The sequence below is a fragment of the Scyliorhinus torazame genome, chromosome 31, assembly GCF_047496885.1.
Source record: "Scyliorhinus torazame isolate Kashiwa2021f chromosome 31, sScyTor2.1, whole genome shotgun sequence".
NCBI classification, from domain to species: domain Eukaryota; kingdom Metazoa; phylum Chordata; class Chondrichthyes; order Carcharhiniformes; family Scyliorhinidae; genus Scyliorhinus; species Scyliorhinus torazame.
In genome coordinates, this window is record NC_092737.1 from 6792747 (window position 1) to 6815246 (window position 22500).

General features: G+C 63.9%; 1 protein-coding gene across 5 annotated transcripts in view; it reads right to left on the reverse strand.

The window, feature by feature from the left end:
• LOC140404800 (uncharacterized) overlaps positions 1-22500 on the reverse strand; it is a 211006-nt gene that overhangs the window by 58936 nt on the left and 129570 nt on the right. For all 5 annotated transcript variants that reach the window (XR_011938586.1, XR_011938588.1, XR_011938587.1 and 2 more), the window contains exon 9: positions 138-192. Coding sequence is in view for 2 of the 5 variants with exons in the window: in XM_072493534.1 (XP_072349635.1) it covers positions 138-192 (55 nt within the window). In the remaining 3 variants the exon portion in view is untranslated. The remainder of the gene's footprint in view (positions 1-137; positions 193-22500) is intronic.

Below are 22500 nucleotides of genomic sequence, written 5' to 3' on the forward strand. Positions count from 1 at the left end.
AGGGTTGGGGGGGGGTTAGGGGGAGGGGGGTTTCGGGGGGGTGGAGTTGGGGGAGGATTAAGGGGGGAGAGGGTTGGGGGGGTTTGGGGGGGTTAAGGGGGGTGGAGTTTGGGGGGGGTTTGGGGGGGGTTAATTACCTGCTCGCCGGTTCCTGAAGTTCGGGGGATACCCCTTTCCGGAAAGGACGACGAGCTGGAAATGAGGAGGAAAAAAAAGTTATTTTTACCTTCCTCCATCTTTCTACACTCACTCCCTCCCTCCCCTCCCTCCCCTCCCTCCCTCCCTCCCTCACCTCCCTCCCTCCCTCCCTCCCTCCCTCCCTCACCTCCCTCCCTCCCTCCCTCCCTCACCTCCCTCCCTCCCTCCCTCCCTCCCCTCCCTCCCTCCCTCCCTCACCTCCCTCCCTCCCTCCCCTCCCTCCCTCCCTCCCTCACCTCCCTCCCCCCACCTCCCTCCCCTCCCTCCCTCACCTCCCTCCCTCCCTCCCTCTGTGTACACTCACTCCATCCCTCACCTCCCTCCCACACCTCCCTCCCACACCTCCCTCCCTCCCTCCCTCCCTCCCTCACCTCCCTCCCACACCTCCCTCCCACACCTCCCTCCCTCACCTCCCTCCCTCCCTCCCACACCCTCCCTCCCACACCTCCCTCCCTCACCTCCCTCCCTCCCTCCTCCTCCCTCCCTCACCTCCCTCCCTCCCTCCCTCCCACCTACCTCCCTCCCTCCCTCCCTCACCTCCCTCCCTCCCTCCCTCACCTCCCTCCCTCCCTCACCTCCCTCCCTCACCTCCTCCCCTCCCTCCCTCACCTCCCTCCCTCACCTCCCTCCCCTCCCTCCCTCACCTCCCTCCCCTCCCTCCCTCTGTGTACACTCACTCCATCCCTCACCTCCCTCCCACACCTCCCTCCCTCACCTCCCTCCCCTCCCTCACCTCCCTCCCTCCCTCCCTCTGTGTACACTCACTCCATCCCTCACCTCCCTCCCACACCTCCCTCCCTCACCTCCCTCCCCTCCCTCCCTCACCTCCCTCCCTCCCTCCCTCTGTGTACACTCACTCCATCCCACACCTCCCCCCACACCCCTCCCCACCTCCCTCCCACACCCTCCCTCCCTCACCTCCCCTCCCACCTCCCTCCCTCACCCCCTCCCTCACCCCCCCCCACACCACCCTCCCTCCCTCCCTCCCTCACCTCCCCCCCCTCCCCTCCCTCCCCCCTCCCACCCCCCTCCCTCCCTCCCTCACCTCCCTCCCTCCCTCCCTCCTCACCTCCCCCCTCACCTCCCACCCACACCCCCTCCCTCCCTCCCCCCACCTCCCACCCTCCCTCCCCACCACCCTCCCTCCCTCACCTCCCTCCTCCCTCCCTCACCTCCCTCCCTCCCTCCCTCCCTCACACCCTCCCTCACCTCCCTCCCTCCCTCCCTCACCTCCCTCCTCCTCCCCACCTCCCTCCCTCCCTCCCTCCCTCCCTCACCTCCCTCCCTCCCTCCCACCCTCCCTCACTCCTCTCCCCCCTCCCCCCTCCCTCCCTCACCTCCCTCACCTCCCTCCCTCACCTCCCTCCCCTCCCTCCCTCACCTCCCTCCCTCCCTCCTCTGTGTACACTCACTCCATCCCTCACCTCCCTCCCACCCCTCCCTCCCTCACCTCCCTCCCACCCTCCCTCCCTCACCTCCTCCCTCCCTCCCTCCCTCACCTCCCTCCCTCCCTCCCCCTCCCTCCCTCACCTCCCTCCCTCCCTCACCTCCCCTCCCTCCACCTCCCTCCCTCACCTCCCTCCCCTCCCTCCCTCACCTCCCTCCCTCCCTCCCTCACCTCCTCCCTCCCTCCCTCTGTACACTCACTCCATCCCTCACCTCCCTCCCACACCTCCCTCCCACACCTCCCTCCCTCACCTCCCTCCCTCCCTCCCTCACCTCCCTCCCTCCCTCCCTCTGTTACACTCACTCCATCCCTCACCTCCCTCCCACACCTCCCTCCCCTCACCTCCCTCCCCTCCCTCCCCTCCCTCCCTCACCTCCCTCCCTCCCTCCCTCTGTGTACACTCACTCCATCCCTCACCTCCCTCCCACACCTCCCTCCCTCTCCTCCCTCCCCACACCTCCCTCCCTCCCTCCCTCACCACCCTCCCTCACCTCCCACCCCACCTCCCTCCCCTCCCACCCTCCCCACCCACCCTCACCCACCCCACCCTCCCCCCCCCCTCCCTCCCTCCCTCCCCTCCCCTCCCTCCCCCCTCCCCTCCCTCCCACCCCTCCTCCCCACCTCCCTCCCTCACCTCCCTCCCCACCCCTCCCTCACCTCCCTCCCCACCCCTCCCTCCCCTCCCTCCCACCACCCTCCCTCCCACCCTCCCTCACCCCCACCTCACCTCCCTCCCACCCTCCCCACCCCCCTCCCTCACCTCCCTCCCTCCCACCCTCACCTCCCTCCCCTCCCTCCCTCACCTCCCTCCCTCCCTCCCACACCTCCCTCCCACCCTCCCTCCCACCCTCCCACACCTCCCTCCCTCACCTCCCACCCACCTCCCTCCCTCACCTCCCTCCCCTCCCTCCCTCACCTCCCTCCCTCCCACCCACCCCACACCCCCACCCCTCCCTCCCTCCCACACCTCCCTCCCTCCCTCCCTCACCTCCCTCCCTCCCTCCCTCCCTCCCACCCTCACCTCCCTCCCTCACCTCCCACCCTCACCTCCCTCCCTCACCTCCCTCCCCTCCCCACCCCTCACCTCCCCTCCCCTCCCTCCCTCACCTCCCTCCCACCCTCCCTCCCACACCTCCCTCCCTCCCTCCCTCCCCACCACCCCTCCCTCCCTCCCTCACCTCCCTCCCTCCCTCCCTCACCTCCCCCCTCCCTCCCTCCCTCCCTCACCTCCCTCCCTCACCTCCCTCCCTCACCCTCCCTCCCTCACCTCCCTCCCTCCCTCCCACACCTCCCTCCCTCACCTCCCTCCCTCACCTCCCTCCCTCACCTCCCTCCCTCCCTCCCTCCCCCTCCCTCCCTCCCTCCTCACCTCCCTCCTCCCTCCCTCCCCTCCCTCACCTCCCTCCCTCACCTCCACACCTCCTCCCTCCCTCCCTCCACCTCCCTCCCTCACCTCCCTCCCTCACCTCCCTCCCCCTCCCTCCCTCCCACACCTCCCTCCCTCCCTCCCTCACCTCCCTCCCTCACCTCCCTCACCTCCCTCCCTCACCTCCCTCCCTCACCTCCCTCCCCTCCCTCCCCTCCCTCACTCCCTCCCTCACCTCCCTCCCTCCCCTCCCTCCCTCCCTCACCTCCCTCCCTCCCTCCCTCACCTCCCTCCCTCCCTCCCTCACCTCCTCCCTCCCTCCCTCACCTCCCTCCCTCACCTCCCTCACCTCCCTCCCCTCCCTCCCTCACCTCCCTCCCTCACCTCCCTCCCACACCTCCCTCCCTCCCTCCCTCCCTCCCTCACCTCCCTCCCTCACCTCCCTCCCCTCCCTCCCTCACCTCCCTCCCACACCTCCCTCCCTCCCTCCCTCACCTCCCTCCTCCCTCCCTCCCTCACCTCCCTCCCTCACCTCCCTCCCTCACCTCCCTCCCTCACTTCCCTCCCACACCTCCCTCCTCACCTCCCTCCCTCACCTCCCTCCCTCACCTCCCTCCCTCACCTCCCTCCCACACCTCCCTCCCTCACCTCCCCTCCCACACCTCCCTCCCTCCCTCCCACACCTCCCTCCCCTCCCTCCCACACCTCCCTCCCTCCCTCCCACACCTCCCTCCCTCCCTCCCACACCTCCCTCCCTCCCTCCCACACCTCCCTCCCTCACCTCCCTCCCTCACCTCCCCTCCCTCACCTCCCTCCCTCACCTCCCTCCCTCCCACACCTCCCTCACCTCCCTCCCTCCCACACCTCCCTCCCTCCCACACCTCCCTCCCTCCCTCCCACACCTCCCTCCCTCCCTCCCTCCCTCCCTCTGTGTACACTCGCTCCATCCTTCACCTCCCTCCCTCTGTGACACTCACTCCATCCCTCACCTCCTCCCTCCCTCCCTCTGTGTACACTCACTCCATCCCACACCTCCCTCACCTCCCTCCATCCCACACCTCCCTCACCTCCCTCACCTCCCTCCATCCCACACCTCCCTCACCTCCCTCCATCCCACACCTCCCTCACCTCCCTCCCTCTGTGTACACTCACTCCATCCCTCACCTCCCTCCCTCTGTGTACACTCGCTCCATCCTTCACCTCCCTCCCTCTGTGTACACTCGCTCCATCCTTCACCTCCCTCCCTCTGTGTACACTCACTCCATCCTTCACCTCCCTCCCTCCCTCCCTCCCTCCCTCACCTCCCTCACCTCCCTCCCTCCCTCCCTCACCTCCCTCCCTCCCTCCCTCACCTCCCTCCCTCCCTCCTCACCTCCCACCCTCCCTCACCTCCCTCCCACCCTCACCTCCCTCCCTCACCTCACCTCCCTCCCTCACCTCCCTCCCACCTCCATCCCTCCCTCTGTGTACACTCATTCCATCCCTCACCTCCCTCCCTCCCTCCCTCTGTGTACACTCCCTCCCTCCCCCACCTCCCTCCCTCCCTCACCTCCCTCACCTCCCTCCCTCCCTCACCTCCCTCCCCCCTCACCTCCCTCCCTCCCTCACCTCCCTCCCTCCCTCACCTCCCTCCCTCCCTCACCTCCCTCCCTCCCTCACCTCCCTCCTCACCCTCCCCCTCACCTCCCTCCCTCACCTCCCTCCCTCCCTCCCCTCCCTCCCTCCCTCACCTCCCTCCCTCACCTCCCTCCCTCCCTCACCTCCCTCCCTCCCTCACCTCCCTCCTCCCTCCCTCACCTCCCTCCCTCCCTCCCTCACCTCCCTCACCCCCTCCCACACCTCCCTCCCTCCTCCCTCCCTCCCTCCCTCCTCACCTCCCTCCCTCACCTCCCTCCCTCCCTCACCTCCCTCCCTCCCTCCCTCCCTCCCTCACCTCCCTCACCTCCCTCCCTCCCTCACCTCCCTCCCTCACCTCCCTCACCTCCCTCCCTCCCTCATCTCCCTCCCTCCCTCACCTCCCTCCCTCCCTCACCTCCCTCCCTCCCTCACCTCCCTCCCTCACCTCCCTCCCCTCCCTCCCTCCCTCCCTCCCTCACCTCCCTCCCTCCCTCACCTCCCTCCCTCCCTCACCTCCCTCCCTCCCTCACCTCCCTCCCTCACCTCCCTCCCTCCCTCACCTCCCTCCCTCCCTCACCTCCCTCCCTCCCTCACCTCCCTCCCTCCCTCACCTCCCTCCCTCCCTCACCTCCCTCCCTCACCTCCCTCCTCTGTGTACACTCACTCCATCCCTCACCTCCCTCCCTCTGTGTACACTCACTCCATCCTTCACCTCCCTCCCTCTCTCTGTGTACACTCACTCCATCCCTCTGTGTACACTCACTCCATCCTTCACCTCCCTCCCTCTGTGTACACTCACTCCATCCCTCACCTCCCTCCCTCACCTCCCTCCCTCACCTCCCTCCCTCACCTCCCTCCCTCACCTCCCTCCCTCCCTCACCTCCCTCCCTCCCTCCCTCCCTCCCTCCCTCACCTCCCTCCCTCCCTCCCTCACCCTCCCTCCCTCCCTCCCTCCACCTCCCTCCCTCCCTCCCTCCCTCCCTCCCTCACCTCCCTCACCTCCCTCCCTCCCTCACCTCCCTCCCTCCCTCACCTCCCTCCCTCCCTCACCTCCCTCCCTCCCTCACCTCCCTCCCTCCCCTCACCTCCCTCCCTCCCTCACCTCCCTCACCTCCCTCACCTCCCTCACCTCCCCTCCCTCCCTCACCTCCCTCCCCTCACCTCCCTCCCCCCTCACCTCCCTCCCTCCCTCACCTCCCTCCCTCCCTCACCTCCCTCACCTCCCTCACCTCCCTCCCTCCCTCACCTCCCTCCCCCTCCCTCACCTCCCTCACCTCCCTCCCTCCCTCACCTCCCTCCCTCCCTCACCTCCCTCCCTCCCTCACCTCCCTCCCTCCCTCCCTCACCTCCCTCACCTCCCTCACCTCCCTCCCTCCCTCCCTCACCTCCCTCACCTCCCTCACCTCCCTCACCTCCCTCACCTCCCTCACCTCCCTCACCTCCCTCACCTCCCTCACCTCCCTCCCTCCCTCTGTGTACACTCACTCCATCCCACACCTCCCTCACCTCCCTCCCTCACCTCCCTCCCTCTGTGTACACTCACTCCATCCCTCACCTCCCTCCCTCTGTGTACACTCACTCCATCCCTCTGTGTACACTCACTCCATCCCTCACCTCCCTCCCTCCCTCTGTGTACACTCACTCCATCCCTCACCTCCCTCCCTCCCTCTGTGTACACTCACTCCATCCCTCACCTCCCTCCCTCCCTCTGTGTACTCACTCCATCCCTCACCTCCCTCCCTCTGTGTACACTCACTCCCTCCCTCAACTCCTCCCTCCCTCTGTGTACACTCACTCCCTCCCTCCCTCTGTGTACACTCACTCCATCCTCCCTCTGTGTACACTCACTCCATCCCTCACCTCCCTCCCTCTGTGTACACTCACTCCATCCCTCACCTCCCTCCCTCTCTCTGTGTACACTCACTCCATCCCCCACCTCCCTCCCCCTGTGTACACTCACTCCATCCCCCACCTCCCTCCCCCTGTGTACACTCACTCCATCCCTAACCTCCCTCACCCTGTGTACACTCACTCCATCCCTCACCTCCCACACCTCCCTCACCCTGTGTACACTCACTCCATCCCTCACCTCCCACACCTCCCTCACCCTGTGTACACTCACTCCATCCCACACCTCCCTCACCCTGTGTACACTCATTCCATCCCTCACCTCCCTCACCCTGTGTACACTCACTCCATCCCTCACCTCCCTCCCCTGTGTACACTCACTCCATCCCTCACCTCCCTCCCTCACCTCCCTCCCCCTGTGTACACTCGCTCTATCCCTCACCTCCCTCACCCTGTGTACACTCACTCCATCCCACACCTCCCTCCCTCCCCCTGTGTACACTCACTCCATCCCACACCTCCCTCCCTCCCCGTGTACACTCACTCCCTCCCTCACCCTCCCTCCCTCACCTCCCTCCCTCACCTCCCTCCCTCACCTCCCTCCCTCACCTCCCTCCCTCACCTCCCTCCCTCACCTCCCTCCCCACCCTGTGTACACTCACTCCATCCCTCCCCTCCCTCCCCTCCCTCCCTCCCCTCCCTCCCTCCCCCTCCCTCCCTCCCCCTCCCTCAATCCCCTCCCTCCCTCCCTCCCCTCCCTCCCCTCCCTCCCTCCCTCCCCTCCCCCTCCCCTCCCTCCCTCACCTCCCCTCCCCTCCCCTCCCTCACCTCCCCTCCCTCCCTCCCTCACCTCCCCTCCCTCCCTCCCACCCTCCCTCCCCTCCCTCCCTCCCCCCACCCTCCCCCCTCCCTCCCTCCCCTCCCCTCCCTCCCTCCCTCACCTCCCCTCCCTCCCTCCCTCACCTCCCCTCCCTCCCTCCCTCACCCTCCCCTCCCACCCTCCCTCACCTCCCCTCACCCTCCCCCCTCCCTCCCTCACCTCACCTCCCCTCCCTCCCTCCCTCCCTCACCTCCCCTCCCTCTCTCCCTCACCTCCCCTCCCTCCCTCCTCACCACCCCTCCCTCCCTCCCTCACCTCCCCTCCCTCCCTCCCCTCACCTCCCCTCCCTCCCTCCCTCACCTCCCCTCCCTCCCTCCCTCACCTCCCCTCCCTCCCTCCCTCACCTCCCCTCCCTCCCTCCCTCCCTCCCTCCCTCCCTCACCTCCCCCCCTCCCTCCCTCCCTCACCTCCCCTCCCTCCCTCCTCACCTCCCCTCCCTCCCTCCCTCACCTCCCCTCCCTCCCTCCTCCCTCACCTCCCTCCCTCCCTCCTCCCTCCCTCCCTCACCTCCCCTCCTCCTTCCCTCACCTCCCCTCCCTCCCTCCCTCACCTCCCCTCCCTCCCTCCCTCACCTCCCCTCCCTCCCCTCCCTCACCTCCCCTCCCTCCCTCCCTCACCTCCCCTCCCTCCCTCCCTCACCTCCCCTCCCTCCCTCCCTCCCTCCCTCACCTCCCCTCCCTCACCTCCCCTCCCTCCCTCACCTCCCCTCCCTCCCTCACCTCCCCTCCCTCACCTCCCCTCCCTCACCTCCCCTCCCTCCCTCACCTCCCCTCCCTCCCTCACCTCCCCCTCCCTCACCTCCCCTCCCTCACCTCCCTCACCTCCCCTCCCTCCCTCCCTCACCTCCCCTCCCTCCCTCCCTCACCTCCCCTCCCTCCCTCCCTCACCTCCCCTCCCCTCCCTCCCTCCCCTCCCCCACCTCCCCTCCCCTCCCTCACCTCCCCTCCCTCCCTCCCTCACCTCCCCTCCCTCCCTCCCTCACCTCCCCCTCCCTCCCTCCCTCACCTCCCCTCCTCCCTCACCTCCCCTCCCTCCCTCACCTCCCCTCCCTCCCTCACCTCCCCTCCCTCCCTCCCTCACCTCCCCTCCCTCCCTCCCTCACCTCCCCTCCCTCCCTCCCTCACCTCCCCTCCCTCCCTCCCTCACCTCCCCTCCCTCCCTCCCTCACCTCCCCTCCCTCCCTCCCTCACCTCCCCTCCCTCCCTCCCTCACCTCCCCTCCCTCCCTCCCTCACCTCCCCTCCCTCCCTCCCTCACCTCCCCTCCCTCCCTCCCTCACCTCCCCTCCCTCCCTCCCTCCCTCACCTCCCCTCCCTCCTCACCTCCCCTCCCTCCCTCCCTCACCTCCCCTCCCTCCCTCCCTCACCTCCCCTCCCTCCCTCACCTCCCTCCCCTCCCCTCCCTCCCTCACCTCCCCTCCCCTCCCTCCCTCACCTCCCCTCCCACCCTCACCTCCCCTCCCTCCCTCACCTCCCCTCCCTCCCTCACCTCCCCTCACCTCCCCTCCCTCCCTCACCTCCCCTCCCTCCCTCACCTCCCCTCCCTCACCTCCCCTCCCTCACCTCCCCTCCCTCACCTCCCCTCCCTCCCTCACCTCCCCTCCCTCCCTCACCTCCCCTCCCTCCCTCACCTCCGCTCCCTCCCTCACCTCCCCTCCCTCCCTCACCTCCCCTCCCTCCCTCACCTCCCCTCCCTCCCTCACCTCCCCTCCCTCCCTCCCTCCCTCACCTCCCCTCCTCCCTCCCTCCCTCACCTCCCCTCCCTCCCTCCCTCCCTCCCTCCCTCACCTCCCCTCTCTCCCTCCCTCACCTCCCTCACCTCCCCTCTCTCCCTCCCTCACCTCCCTCACCTCCCTCACCTCCCTCACCTCCCCTCTCTCCCTCACCTCCCTCCCTCCCTCCCTCCCTCACCTCCCTCCCTCACCTCCCTCCCTCACTCACCTCCCTCCCTCACTCACCTCCCTCCCTCACTCACCTCCCTCCCTCACTCACCTACCTCCCTCACTCACCTCCCTCCCTCACTCACCTCCCTCCCTCACCTCCCTCCCTCACCTCCCTCCCTCACCTCCCTCACCTCCCTCCCTCTGTGTACACTCACTCCATCCCTCACCTCCCTCACCCTGTGTACACTCACTCCATCCCTCACCTCCCTCACCCTGTGTACACTCACTCCATCCCTCACCTCCCTCACCCTGTGTACACTCACTCCATCCCTCACCTCCCTCCCTTCGTGTACACTCACTCCATCCCTCACCTCCCTCCCTCACCTCCCTCCCTCACCTCCCTCCCTCACCTCCCTCACCTCCCTCACCTCCGTCCCCTCTGTGTACACTCACTCCATCCCTCACCTCCCTCACCCTGTGTACACTCACTCCATCCCTCACCTCCCTCCCTCCGTGTACACTCACTCCATCCCTCACCTCCCTCACCCTGTGTACACTCACTCCATCCCTCACCTCCCTCCCTCCGTGTACACTCACTCCATCCCTCACCTCCCTCCCCCTATGTACACTCACTCCATCCCTCACCTCCCTCCCTCCGTGTACACTCACTCCATCCCTCACCTCCCTCCCTCCGTGTACACTCACTCCATCCCTCACCTCCTCACCCTGTGTACACTCACTCCATCCCTCACCTCCCTCACCCTGTGTACACTCACTCCATCCCTCACCTCCCACACCTCCCTCACGCTGTGTACACTCACTCCATCCCTCACCTCCCACACCTCCCTCACCCTGTGTACACTCACTCCATCCCACACCTCCCTCACCCTGTGTACACTCATTCCATCCCTCACCTCCCTCACCCTGTGTACACTCACTCCATCCCTCACCTCCCTCCCCCTGTGTACACTCACTCCATCCCTCACCTCCCTCCCCCTGTGTACACTCGCTCCATCCCTCACCTCCCTCACCCTGTGTACACTCACTCCATCCCACACCTCCCTCCCTCCCCCTGTGTACACTCACTCCATCCCTCACCTCCCTCCCTCACCTCCCTCCCTCACCTCCCTCCCTCACCTCCCTCACCTCCCTCCCTCACCTCCCTCCCTCACCTCCCTCCCTCACCCTGTGTACACTCACTCCATCCCTCACCTCCCTCCGTCCCTCACCTCCCCTCCGTCCCTCACCTCCCTCCGTCCCTCACCTCCCTCCCTCCCTCACCTCCCTCCGTCCCTCACCTCCCCTCCCTCCCTCCCTCCCTCACCTCCCTCACCTCCCTCCCTCCCTCACCTCCCTCACCTCCCTCCTCCCTCACCTCCCTCCCTCCTCACCTCCCTCCCTCCCTCACCTCCCTCCCTCCCTCACCTCCCTCCCTCCCTCACCTCCCTCACCTCCCTCCCTCCCTCACCTCCCTCACCTCCCTCCCTCACCTCCCTCACCTCCCTCCCTCCCTCCCTCCCTCACCTCCCTCCCTCCCTCCCTCCCTCACCTCCCTCCCTCCCTCACCTCCCTCCCTCCTCCCCTCCCTCCCTCCCTCACCTCCCTCCCTCCCTCCCTCACCTCCCTCCCTCCCTCACCTCCCTCCCTCCCTCACCTCCCTCCCTCCCTCACCTCCCTCACCTCCCTCCCTCACCTCCCTCCCTCCCTCACCTCCCTCCCTCCCTCCCTCACCTCCCTCCCTCCCTCACCTCCCTCCCTCGCTCACCTCCCTCCCTCCCTCCCTCACCTCCCTCCCTCCCTCACCTCCTCCCTCCCTCACCTCCCTCACTCACCTCCCTCCCTCACTCACCTCCCTCCCTCACTCACCTCCCTCCCTCACTCACCTCCCTCCCTCACTCACCTCCCTCCCTCACTCACCTCCCTCCCTCACTCACCTCCCTCCCTCACTCACCTCCCTCCCTCACCTCCCTCCCTCGCCTCCCTCCCTCGCCCCCCTCCCTCGCCTCCCTCCCTCTGTGTACACTCACTCCATCCCTCACCTCCCTCACCCTGTGTACACTCACTCCATCACTCACCTCCCTCACCCTGTGTACACTCACTCCATCCCTCACCTCCCTCCCTTCGTGTACACTCACTCCATCCCTCACCTCCGTCCCTCGGTGTACACTCACTCCATCCCTCACCTGCCTCACCCTGTGTACACTCACTCCATCCCTCACCTCCCTCCCTCACCTCCCTCCCTCCGTGTACACTCACTCCATCCCTCACCTCCCTCACCCTGTGTACACTCACTCCATCCCTCACCTCCTTCCTCCGTGTACACTCACTCCATCCCTCACCTCCCTTCCCCTGTGTACACTCACTCCATCCCTCACCTCCCTCCCTCCGTGTACACTCACTCCATCCCTCACCTCCCTCCCCCTGTATACACTCACTCCATCCCTCACCTCCCTCCCCCTGTGTACACTCACTCCATCCCTCACCTCCCTCACCCTGTGTACACTCACTCCATCCCTCACCTCCCTCACCCTGTGTACACTCACTCCATCCCTCACCTCCCTCACCCTGTGTACACTCACTCCATCCCTCACCTCCCTCCCTCCGTGTACACTCACTCCATCCCTCACCTCCCTCACCCTGTGTACACTCACTCCATCCCTCACCTCCCTCCCTCCGTGTACACTCACTCCATCCCTCACCTCCCTCCCTCCGTGTACACTCACTCCATCACTCACCTTCCTCCCCCTGTGTACACTCACTCCATCCCTCACCTCCCTCACCCTGTGTACACTCACTTCATCCCTCACCTCCCTCCCTCCGTGTACACTCACTCCACCCCTCACCTCCCTGCCTCCATGTACACTCACTCCATCCCTCATCTCCCTCACCCTGCGTACACTCACTCCATCCGTCACCTCCCTCCCTCCGTGTACACTCACTCCATCCCTCACCTCCCTCCCTCTGTGTACACTCACTCCATCCCTCACCTCCCTCCCCCTCTGTACACTCACTCCATCCCTCACCTCCCTCACCCTCTATACACTCACTCCATCCCACACCTCCCTCCCTCCGTGTACACTCACTCCATCCCTCACCTCCCTACCTCCCTCTGTGTACACTCACTCCATCCCTCACCTCCCTCCCCCTGTGTACACTCACTCCATCCCTCACCTCCCTCCCCCTGTGTACACTCACTCCATCCCTCACCTCCCTCCCCCTGTGTACACTCACTCCATCCCTCACCTCCCTCCCCCTGTGTACACTCACTCCATCCCTCACCTCCCTCCCCCTGTGTACACTCACTGCATCCCTCACCTCCCTCCCCCTCTGTACACTCACTCCATCCCTCACCTCCCTCACCCTCTATACACTCACTCCATCCCACACCTCCCTCCCTCCGTGTACACTCACTCCATCCCTCACCTCCCTCCCCCTGTGTACACTCACTCCATCCCTCACCTCCCTCCCCCTGTGTACACTCACTCCATCCCTCACCTCCCTCCCCCTGTGTACACTCACTCCATCCCTCAACTCCCTCCCCCTGTGTACACTCACTCCATCCCTCACCTCCCTCCCCCTGTGTACACTCACTCCATCCCTCACCTCCCTCCCCCTGTGTACACTTACTCCATCCCTCACCTCCCTCACCCTGTGTACACTCACTCCATCCCTCACCTCCCTCACCCTGTGTACACTCACTCCATCCCTCACCTCCCTCACCCTGTGTACACTCACTCCATCCCTCACCTCCCTCCCTCCGTGTACACTCACTCCATCCCTCACCTCCCTCACCCTGTGTACACTCACTCCATCCCTCACCTCCCTCCCTCCGTGTACACTCACTCCATCCCTCACCTCCCTCCCTCCGTGTACACTCACTCCATCACTCACCTTCCTCCCCCTGTGTACACTCACTCCATCCCTCACCTCCCTCACCCTGTGTACACTCACTTCATCCCTCACCTCCCTCCCTCCGTGTACACTCACTCCACCCCTCACCTCCCTGCCTCCATGTACACTCACTCCATCCCTCATCTCCCTCACCCTGCGTACACTCACTCCATCCGTCACCTCCCTCCCTCCGTGTACACTCACTCCATCCCTCACCTCCCTCCCTCTGTGTACACTCACTCCATCCCTCACCTCCCTCCCCCTCTGTACACTCACTCCATCCCTCACCTCCCTCACCCTCTATACACTCACTCCATCCCACACCTCCCTCCCTCCGTGTACACTCACTCCATCCCTCACCTCCCTACCTCCCTCTGTGTACACTCACTCCATCCCTCACCTCCCTCCCCCTGTGTACACTCACTCCATCCCTCACCTCCCTCCCCCTGTGTACACTCACTCCATCCCTCACCTCCCTCCCCCTGTGTACACTCACTGCATCCCTCACCTCCCTCCCCCTCTGTACACTCACTCCATCCCTCACCTCCCTCACCCTCTATACACTCACTCCATCCCACACCTCCCTCCCTCCGTGTACACTCACTCCATCCCTCACCTCCCTACCTCCCTCTGTGTACACTCACTCCATGCCTCACCTCCCTCCCCCTGTGTACACTCACTCCATCCCTCACCTCCCTCCCCCTCTGTACACTCACTCCATCCCTCACCTCCCTCCCCCTGTGTACACTCACTCCATCCCTCAACTCCCTCCCCCTGTGTACACTCACTCCATCCCTCACCTCCCTCCCCCTGTGTACACTCACTCCATCCCTCACCTCCCTCCCTCACCTCCCTCCCTCACCTCCCTCCCTCCCTCCCCCTGTGTACACTCACTCCATCCCCCTGTGTACACTCACTCCATCCCCCTGTGTACACTCACTCCATCCCCCTGTGTACACTCACTCCATCCCCCTGTGTACACTCACTCCATCCCTCACCTCCCTCACCCTGTGTACACTCACTCCATCCCTCACCTCCCACACCTCCCTCACCCTGTGTACACTCGCTCCATCCTTCACCTCCCTCCCTCTGTGTACACTCCCTCCATCCCTCACCTCCCTCCATCCCTCACCTCCCTCCATCCCTCACCTCCCTCCATCCCTTACCTCCCTCCATCCCTCACCTCCCTCCATCCCTCACCTCCCTCCATCCCTCACCTCCCTCCATCCCTCTGTGTATACTCACTCCATCCCTCACCTCCCTCCCTCAGTGTACACTCACTCCATCCCTCACCTCCCTCACCCTGTGTACACTCGCTCCATCCTTCACCTCCCTCCCTCTGTGTACACTCACTCCATCCCTCACCTCCCTCCATCCCTCAGTGTACACTCACTCCATCCCTCACCTCCCTCCCCCTCTGTACACTCACTCCATCCCTCACCTCCCTCACCCTCTATACACTCACTCCATCCCACACCTCCCTCCCTCCGTGTACACTCACTCCATCCCTCACCTCCCTACCTCCCTCTGTGTACACTCACTCCATCCCTCACCTCCCTCCCCCTGTGTACACTCACTCCATCCTTCACCTCCCTCCCCCTGTGTACACTCACTCCATCCCTCACCTCCCTCCCCCTGTGTACACTCACTCCATCCCTCACCTCCCTCCCCCTGTGTACACTCACTCCATCCCTCACCTCCCTCCCCCTGTGTACACTCACTGCATCCCTCACCTCCCTCCCCCTCTGTACACTCACTCCATCCCTCACCTCCCTCACCCTCTATACACTCACTCCATCCCACACCTCCCTCCCTCCGTGTACACTCACTCCATCCCTCACCTCCCTACCTCCCTCTGTGTACACTCACTCCATCCCTCACCTCCCTCCCCCTGTGTACACTCACTCCATCCCTCACCTCCCTCCCCCTGTGTACACTCACTCCATCCCTCACCTCCCTCCCCCTGTGTACACTCACTCCATCCCTCAACTCCCTCCCCCTGTGTACACTCACTCCATCCCTCACCTCCCTCCCCCTGTGTACACTCACTCCATCCCTCACCTCCCTCCCTCACCTCCCTCCCTCACCTCCCTCCCTCCCTCCCCCTGTGTACACTCACTCCATCCCCCTGTGTACACTCACTCCATCCCCCTGTGTACACTCACTCCATCCCCCTGTGTACACTCACTCCATCCCCCTGTGTACACTCACTCCATCCCTCACCTCCCTCACCCTGTGTACACTCACTCCATCCCTCACCTCCCACACCTCCCTCACCCTGTGTACACTCGCTCCATCCTTCACCTCCCTCCCTCTGTGTACACTCCCTCCATCCCTCACCTCCCTCCATCCCTCACCTCCCTCCATCCCTCACCTCCCTCCATCCCTCACCTCCCTCCATCCCTCACCTCCCTCCATCCCTCTGTGTATACTCACTCCATCCCTCACCTCCCTCCCTCAGTGTACACTCACTCCATCCCTCACCTCCCTCCCCCAGTGTACACTCACTCCATCCCTCACCTCCCTCACCCTGTGTACACTCGCTCCATCCTTCACCTCCCTCCCTCTGTGTACACTCACTCCATCCCTCACCTCCCTCCATCCCTCAGTGTACACTCACTCCATCCCTCACCTCCCTCCCTCAGTGTACACTCACTCCATCCCTCACCTCCCTCCCTCCCTCCCTCCCCTGGTGTACACTCACTCCATCCCTCACCTCCCTCACCCTGTGTACACTCACTCCATCCTTCACCTCCCTCCCTCTGTGTACACTCACTCCATCCTTCACCTCCCTCCCTCTGTGTGCACTCACTCCATCCCTCACCTCCCTCCATCCCTCACCTCCCTCCATCCCTCCCTCTGTGTACACTCACTCCATCCCTCACCTCCCTCCCTCTGTGTACACTCACTCCATCCCTCACCTCCCTCACCCTGTGTACACTCACTCCATCCCTCACCTCCCTCCATCCCTCTGTGTACACTCACTCCATCCCACACCTCCCTCCCTCTGTGTACACTCACTCCGTCCCTCACCTCCCTCCCTCTGTGTACACTCACTCCATCCCTCACCTCCCTCCCTCCCTCCCTCTGTGTACACTCACTCCATCCCTCACCTCCCTCCCTCTGTGTACACTCACTCCATCCCACACCTCCCTCACCCTGTGTACACTCACTCCATCCCTCACCTCCCTCACCCTGTGTACACTCACTCCATCCCACATCTCCCTTACCCTGTGTACACTCACTCCATCCCTCACCTCCCTCCCCCCCTCCCTCTGTGTACACTCACTCCATCCCTCACCTCCCTCCCTCTGTGTACACTCACTCCATCCCACACATCCCTCACCCTGTGTTCACTCACTCCATCCCTCACCTCCCTCCCTCTGTCTACACTCACTCCATCCCACACCTCCCTCCCTCCCTCTGTGTACACTCACTCCATCCCACACCTCCCTCACCCTGTGTACACTCACTCCATCCCTCACCTCCCACCCTCTGTGTACACTCACTCCATCCCTCACCTCCCTCCCTCTGTGTACACTCACTCCATCCCACACCTCCCTCACCCTGTGTACACTCACTCCATCCCTCACCTCCCTCCCTCTGTGTACACTCACTCCATCCCTCACCTCCCTCCCTCTGTGTACACTCACTCCATCCCTCACCTCTCTCCATCCCTCTGTGTACACTTACTCCATCCCTCACCTCCCTCCCTCTGTGTACACTCACTCCATCCCTCACCTACCTCCATCTCTCACCTCCCTCCATCTCTCACCTCCCTCCACCCCTCACCTCCCTCCATCCCTCACCTCCCTCCATCCCTCACCTCCCTCCATCCCTCACCTCCCTCCATCCCTCACCTCCCTCCCTCCGTGTACACTCACTCCACCCCTCACCTCCCTGCCTCCATGTACACTCACTCCATCCCTCATCTCCCTCACCCTGCGTACACTCACTCCATCCGTCACCTCCCTCCCTCCGTGTACACTCACTCCATCCCTCACCTCCCTCCCTCTGTGTACACTCACTCCATCCCTCACCTCCCTCCCCCTCTGTACACTCACTCCATCCCTCACCTCCCTCACCCTCTATACACTCACTCCATCCCACACCTCCCTCCCTCCGTGTACACTCACTCCATCCCTCACCTCCCTACCTCCCTCTGTGTACACTCACTCCATCCCTCACCTCCCTCCCCCTGTGTACACTCACTCCATCCCTCACCTCCCTCCCCCTGTGTACACTCACTCCATCCCTCACCTCCCTCCCCCTGTGTACACTCACTCCATCCCTCACCTCCCTCCCCCTGTGTACACTCACTCCATCCCTCACCTCCCTCCCCCTGTGTACACTCACTGCATCCCTCACCTCCCTCCCCCTCTGTACACTCACTCCATCCCTCACCTCCCTCACCCTCTATACACTCACTCCATCCCACACCTCCCTCCCTCCGTGTACACTCACTCCATCCTTCACCTCCCTACCTCCCTCTGTGTACACTCACTCCATCCCTCACCTCCCTCCCCCTGTGTACACTCACTCCATCCCTCACCTCCCTCCCCCTGTGTACACTCACTCCATCCCTCACCTCCCTCCCCCTGTGTACACTCACTCCATCCCTCAACTCCCTCCCCCTGTGTACACTCACTCCATCCCTCACCTCCCTCCCCCTGAATACACTCACTCCATCCCTCACCTCCCTCCCTCACCTCCCTCCCTCCCTCCCCCTGTGTACACTCACTCCATCCCCCTGTGTACACTCACTCCATCCCCCTGTGTACACTCACTCCATCCCCCTGTGTACACTCACTCCATCCCCCTGTGTACACTCACTCCATCCCTCACCTCCCTCACCCTGTGTACACTCACTCCATCCCTCACCTCCCACACCTCCCTCACCCTGTGTACACTCGCTCCATCCTTCACCTCCCTCCCTCTGTGTACACTCCCTCCATCCCTCACCTCCCTCCATCCCTCACCTCCCTCCATCCCTCACCTCCCTCCATCCCTCACCTCCCTCCATCCCTCACCTCCCTCCATCCCTCACCTCCCTCCATCCCTCTGTGTATACTCACTCCATCCCTCACCTCCCTCCCTCAGTGTACACTCACTCCATCCCTCACCTCCCTCCCCCAGTGTACACTCACTCCATCCCTCACCTCCCTCACCCTGTGTACACTCGCTCCATCCTTCACCTCCCTCCCTCTGTGTACACTCACTCCATCCCTCACCTCCCTCCATCCCTCAGTGTACACTCACTCCATCCCTCACCTCCCTCCCTCAGTGTACACTCACTCCATCCCTCACCTCCCTCCCTCCCTCCCTCCCCTGGTGTACACTCACTCCATCCCTCACCTCCCTCACCCTGTGTACACTCACTCCATCCTTCACCTCCCTCCCTCTGTGTACACTCACTCCATCCTTCACCTCCCTCCCTCTGTGTGCACTCACTCCATCCCTCACCTCCCTCCATCCCTCACCTCCCTCCATCCCTCCCTCTGTGTACACTCACTCCATCCCTCACTTCCCTCCCTCTGTGTACACTCACTCCATCCCTCACCTCCCTCACCCTGTGTACACTCACTCCATCCCTCACCTCCCTCCATCCCTCTGTGTACACTCACTCCATCCCACACCTCCCTCCCTCTGTGTACACTCACTCCATCCCTCACCTCCCTCCCTCTGTGTACACTCACTCCATCCCTCACCTCCCTCCCTCCCTCCCTCTGTGTACACTCACTCCATCCCTCACCTCCCTCCCTCTGTGTACACTCACTCCATCCCACACCTCCCTCACCCTGTGTACACTCACTCCATCCCTCAACTCCCTCACCCTGTGTACACTCACTCCATCCCACATCTCCCTTACCCTGTGTACACTCACTCCATCCCTCACCTCCCTCCCTCCCTCCCTCTGTGTACACTCACTCCATCCCTCACCTCCCTCCCTCTGTGTACACTCACTCCATCCCACACATCCCTCACCCTGTGTTCACTCACTCCATCCCTCACCTCCCTCCCTCTGTGTACACTCACTCCATCCCACACCTCCCTCCCTCCCTCTGTGTACACTCACTCCATCCCACACCTCCCTCACCCTGTGTACACTCACTCCATCCCTCACCTCCCACCCTCTGTGTACACTCACTCCATCCCTCACCTCCCTCCCTCTGTGTACACTCACTCCATCCCTCACCTCCCTCCCTCTGTGTACTCTCACTCCATCCCTCACCTCCCTCCCTCTGTGTACACTCACTCCATCCCTCACCTCTCTCCATCCCTCTGTGTACACTTACTCCATCCCTCACCTCCCTCCCTCTGTGTACACTCACTCCATCCCTCACCTCCCTCCATCTCTCACCTCCCTCCATCTCTCACCTCCCTCCACCCCTCACCTCCCTCCATCCCTCACCTCCCTCCATCCCTCACCTCCCTCCATCCCTCACCTCCCTCCATCCCTCACCTCCCTCCATCCCTCACCTCCCTCCATCCCTCACCTCCCTCCATCCCTCACCTCCCTCCATCCCTCACCTCCCTCCATCCCTCACCTCCCTCCATCCCTCACCTCCCTCCATCCCTCACCTCCCTCCATCCCTCACCTCCCTCCATCCCTCACCTCCCTCCATCCCTCTGTGTACACTCACTCCATCCCTCTGTGTACACTCACTCCATCCCTCACCTCCCTCCCTCTGTGTACACTCACTCCATCCCTCACCTCCCTCTGTGTACACTCACTCCATCCCTCACCTCCCTCCATCCCTCTGTGTACTCTCACTCCATCCCTCACCTCCCTCCCTCCCCCTGTGTACACTCACTCCATCCCTCACCTCCCTCCCCCTGTGTACACTCACTCCATCCCTCACCTCCCTCCCTGTGTACACTCACTCCATCCCTCACCTCCCTCCATCCCTCTGTGTACACTCACTCCATCCCTCACCTCCCTCCCTCCCTCCCCCCCCTGTGTACACTCACTCCATCCCTCACCTCCCTCCCCCTGTGTACACTCACTCCATCCCACACCTCCCTCCCTCACCCTCTGTACACTCACTCCATCCTTCACCTCCCTCCCTCTGTGTACACTCACTCCATCCCTCACCTCCCTCCATCCCTCTGTGTACACTCACTCCATCCCTCACCTCCCTCCCTCTGTGTACACTCACTCCATCCCTCACCTCCCTCACCCTGTGTACACTCACTCCATCCCACAGCCCCCTCCCTCCGTGTACACTCACTCCATCCCACACCTCCCTCACCCTGTGTACACTCACTCCATCCCTCACCTCCCTCCCTCTGTGTACACTCACTCCATCCCTCACCTCCCACCTCCTGTGTACACTCACTCCATCCCTCACCTCCCTCCCCCTGTGTACACTCACTCCATCCCACACCTCCCTCCCTCACCCTGTGTTCACTCACTCCATCCTTCACCTCCCTCCCTCTGTGTACACTCACTCCATCCCTCACCTCCCTCCCTCTGTGTACACTCACTCCATCCCTCACCTCCCTCACCCTGTGTACACTCACTCCATTCCACACCTCCCTCCCTCCGTGTACACTCACTCCATCCCACGCCTCCCTCACCCTGTGTACACTCACTCCAGCCCACACCTCCCTCCCCCTGTGTACACTCACTCCATCCCACACCTCCCTCCCTCACCCTGTGTACACTCACTCCATCCCTCACCTCCCTCCCTCTGTGTACACTCACTCCATCCCTCACCTCCCTCACCCTGTGTACACTCACTCCATTCCACACCTCCCTCCCCCTGTGTACACTCACTCCATCCCTCACCTCCCTCCCCCTGTGTACACTCACTCCATCCCTCACCTCCCTCCCTCTGTGTACACTCACTCCATCCTTCACCTCCCTCACCCTGTGTACTCTCACTCCATCCCTCACCTCCCTCACCCTGTGTACACTCACTCCATCCCTCACCTCCCTCCCCCTGTGTACTCACTCCATCCCTCACCTCCCTCCCTCTGTGTACACTCACTCCATCCTTCACCTCCCTCACCCTGTGTACACTCACTCCATCCCACACCTCCCTCCCTCCCTCTGTGTACACTCACTCCACCCCACACCTCACTCCCTCCCTCTGTGTACATTCACTCCATCCCTCACCTCCCTCCCTCTGTGTACACTCTCTCCATCCCTCACCTGCCTCCCTCCCTCTGTGTACACTCACTCCATCCTTCACCTCCCTCCCTCTGTGTACACTCACTCCATCCCTCACCTCCCTTACCCTGTGTACACTCACTCCATCCCACACCTCCCTCCCCCTGTGTACACTCACTCCATCCCACACCTCCCTCCCTCACCCTCTGTACACTCACTCCATCCTTCACCTCCCTCCCTCTGTGTACACTCACTCCATCCCTCACCTCCCTCCATCCCTCTGTGTACACTCACTCCATCCCTCACCTCCCTCCCTCCCTCCCTCCCTCCCCCTGTGTACACTCACTCCATCCCTCACCCCCCCCCCTGTGTACACTCACTCCATCCCACACCTCCCTCCCTCACCCTCTGTGTACACTCACTCCATCCCTCACCTCCCTCCCTCCCTCCCCCTGTGTACACTCACTCCATCCCTCACCTCCCCCCTGTGTACACTCACTCCATCCTTCACCTCCCTCCCTCTGTGTACACTCACTCCATCCCTCACCTCCCTCCATCCCTCTGTGTACACTCACTCCATCCATCACCTCCCTCACCCTGTGTACACTCACTCCATCCCACAGCCCCCTCCCTCCGTGTACACTCACTCCATCCCACACCTCCCTCACCCTGTGTACACTCACCCCATCCCTCACCTCCCTCCCTCTGTGTACACTCACTCCATCCCTCACCTCCCTCCCCCTGTGTACACTCACTCCATCCCTCACCTCCCTCCCCCTGTGTACACTCACTCCATCCCACACCTCCCTCCCTCACCCTGTGTACACTCACTCCATCCTTCACCTCCCTCCCTCTGTGTACACTCACTCCTTCCCTCACCTCCCTCCATCCCTCTGTGTACACTCACTCCATCCCTCACCTCCCTCCCTCTGTGTACACTCACTCCATCCCTCACCTCCCTCACCCTGTGTACACTCACTCCATCCCACACCTCTCTCCCTCCGTGTACACTCACTCCATCCCACGCCTCCCTCACCCTGTGTACACTCACTCCAGCCCACACCTCCCTCCCTCTGTGTACACTCACTCCATCCCTCACCTCCCTCCCCCTGTGTACACTCACTCCATCCCACACCTCCCTCCCTCACCCTGTGTACATTCACTCCATCCCTCACCTCCCTCCCTCTGTGTACACTCACTCCATCCCTCACCTCCCTCACCCTGTGTACACTCACTCCATTCCACACCTCCCTCCC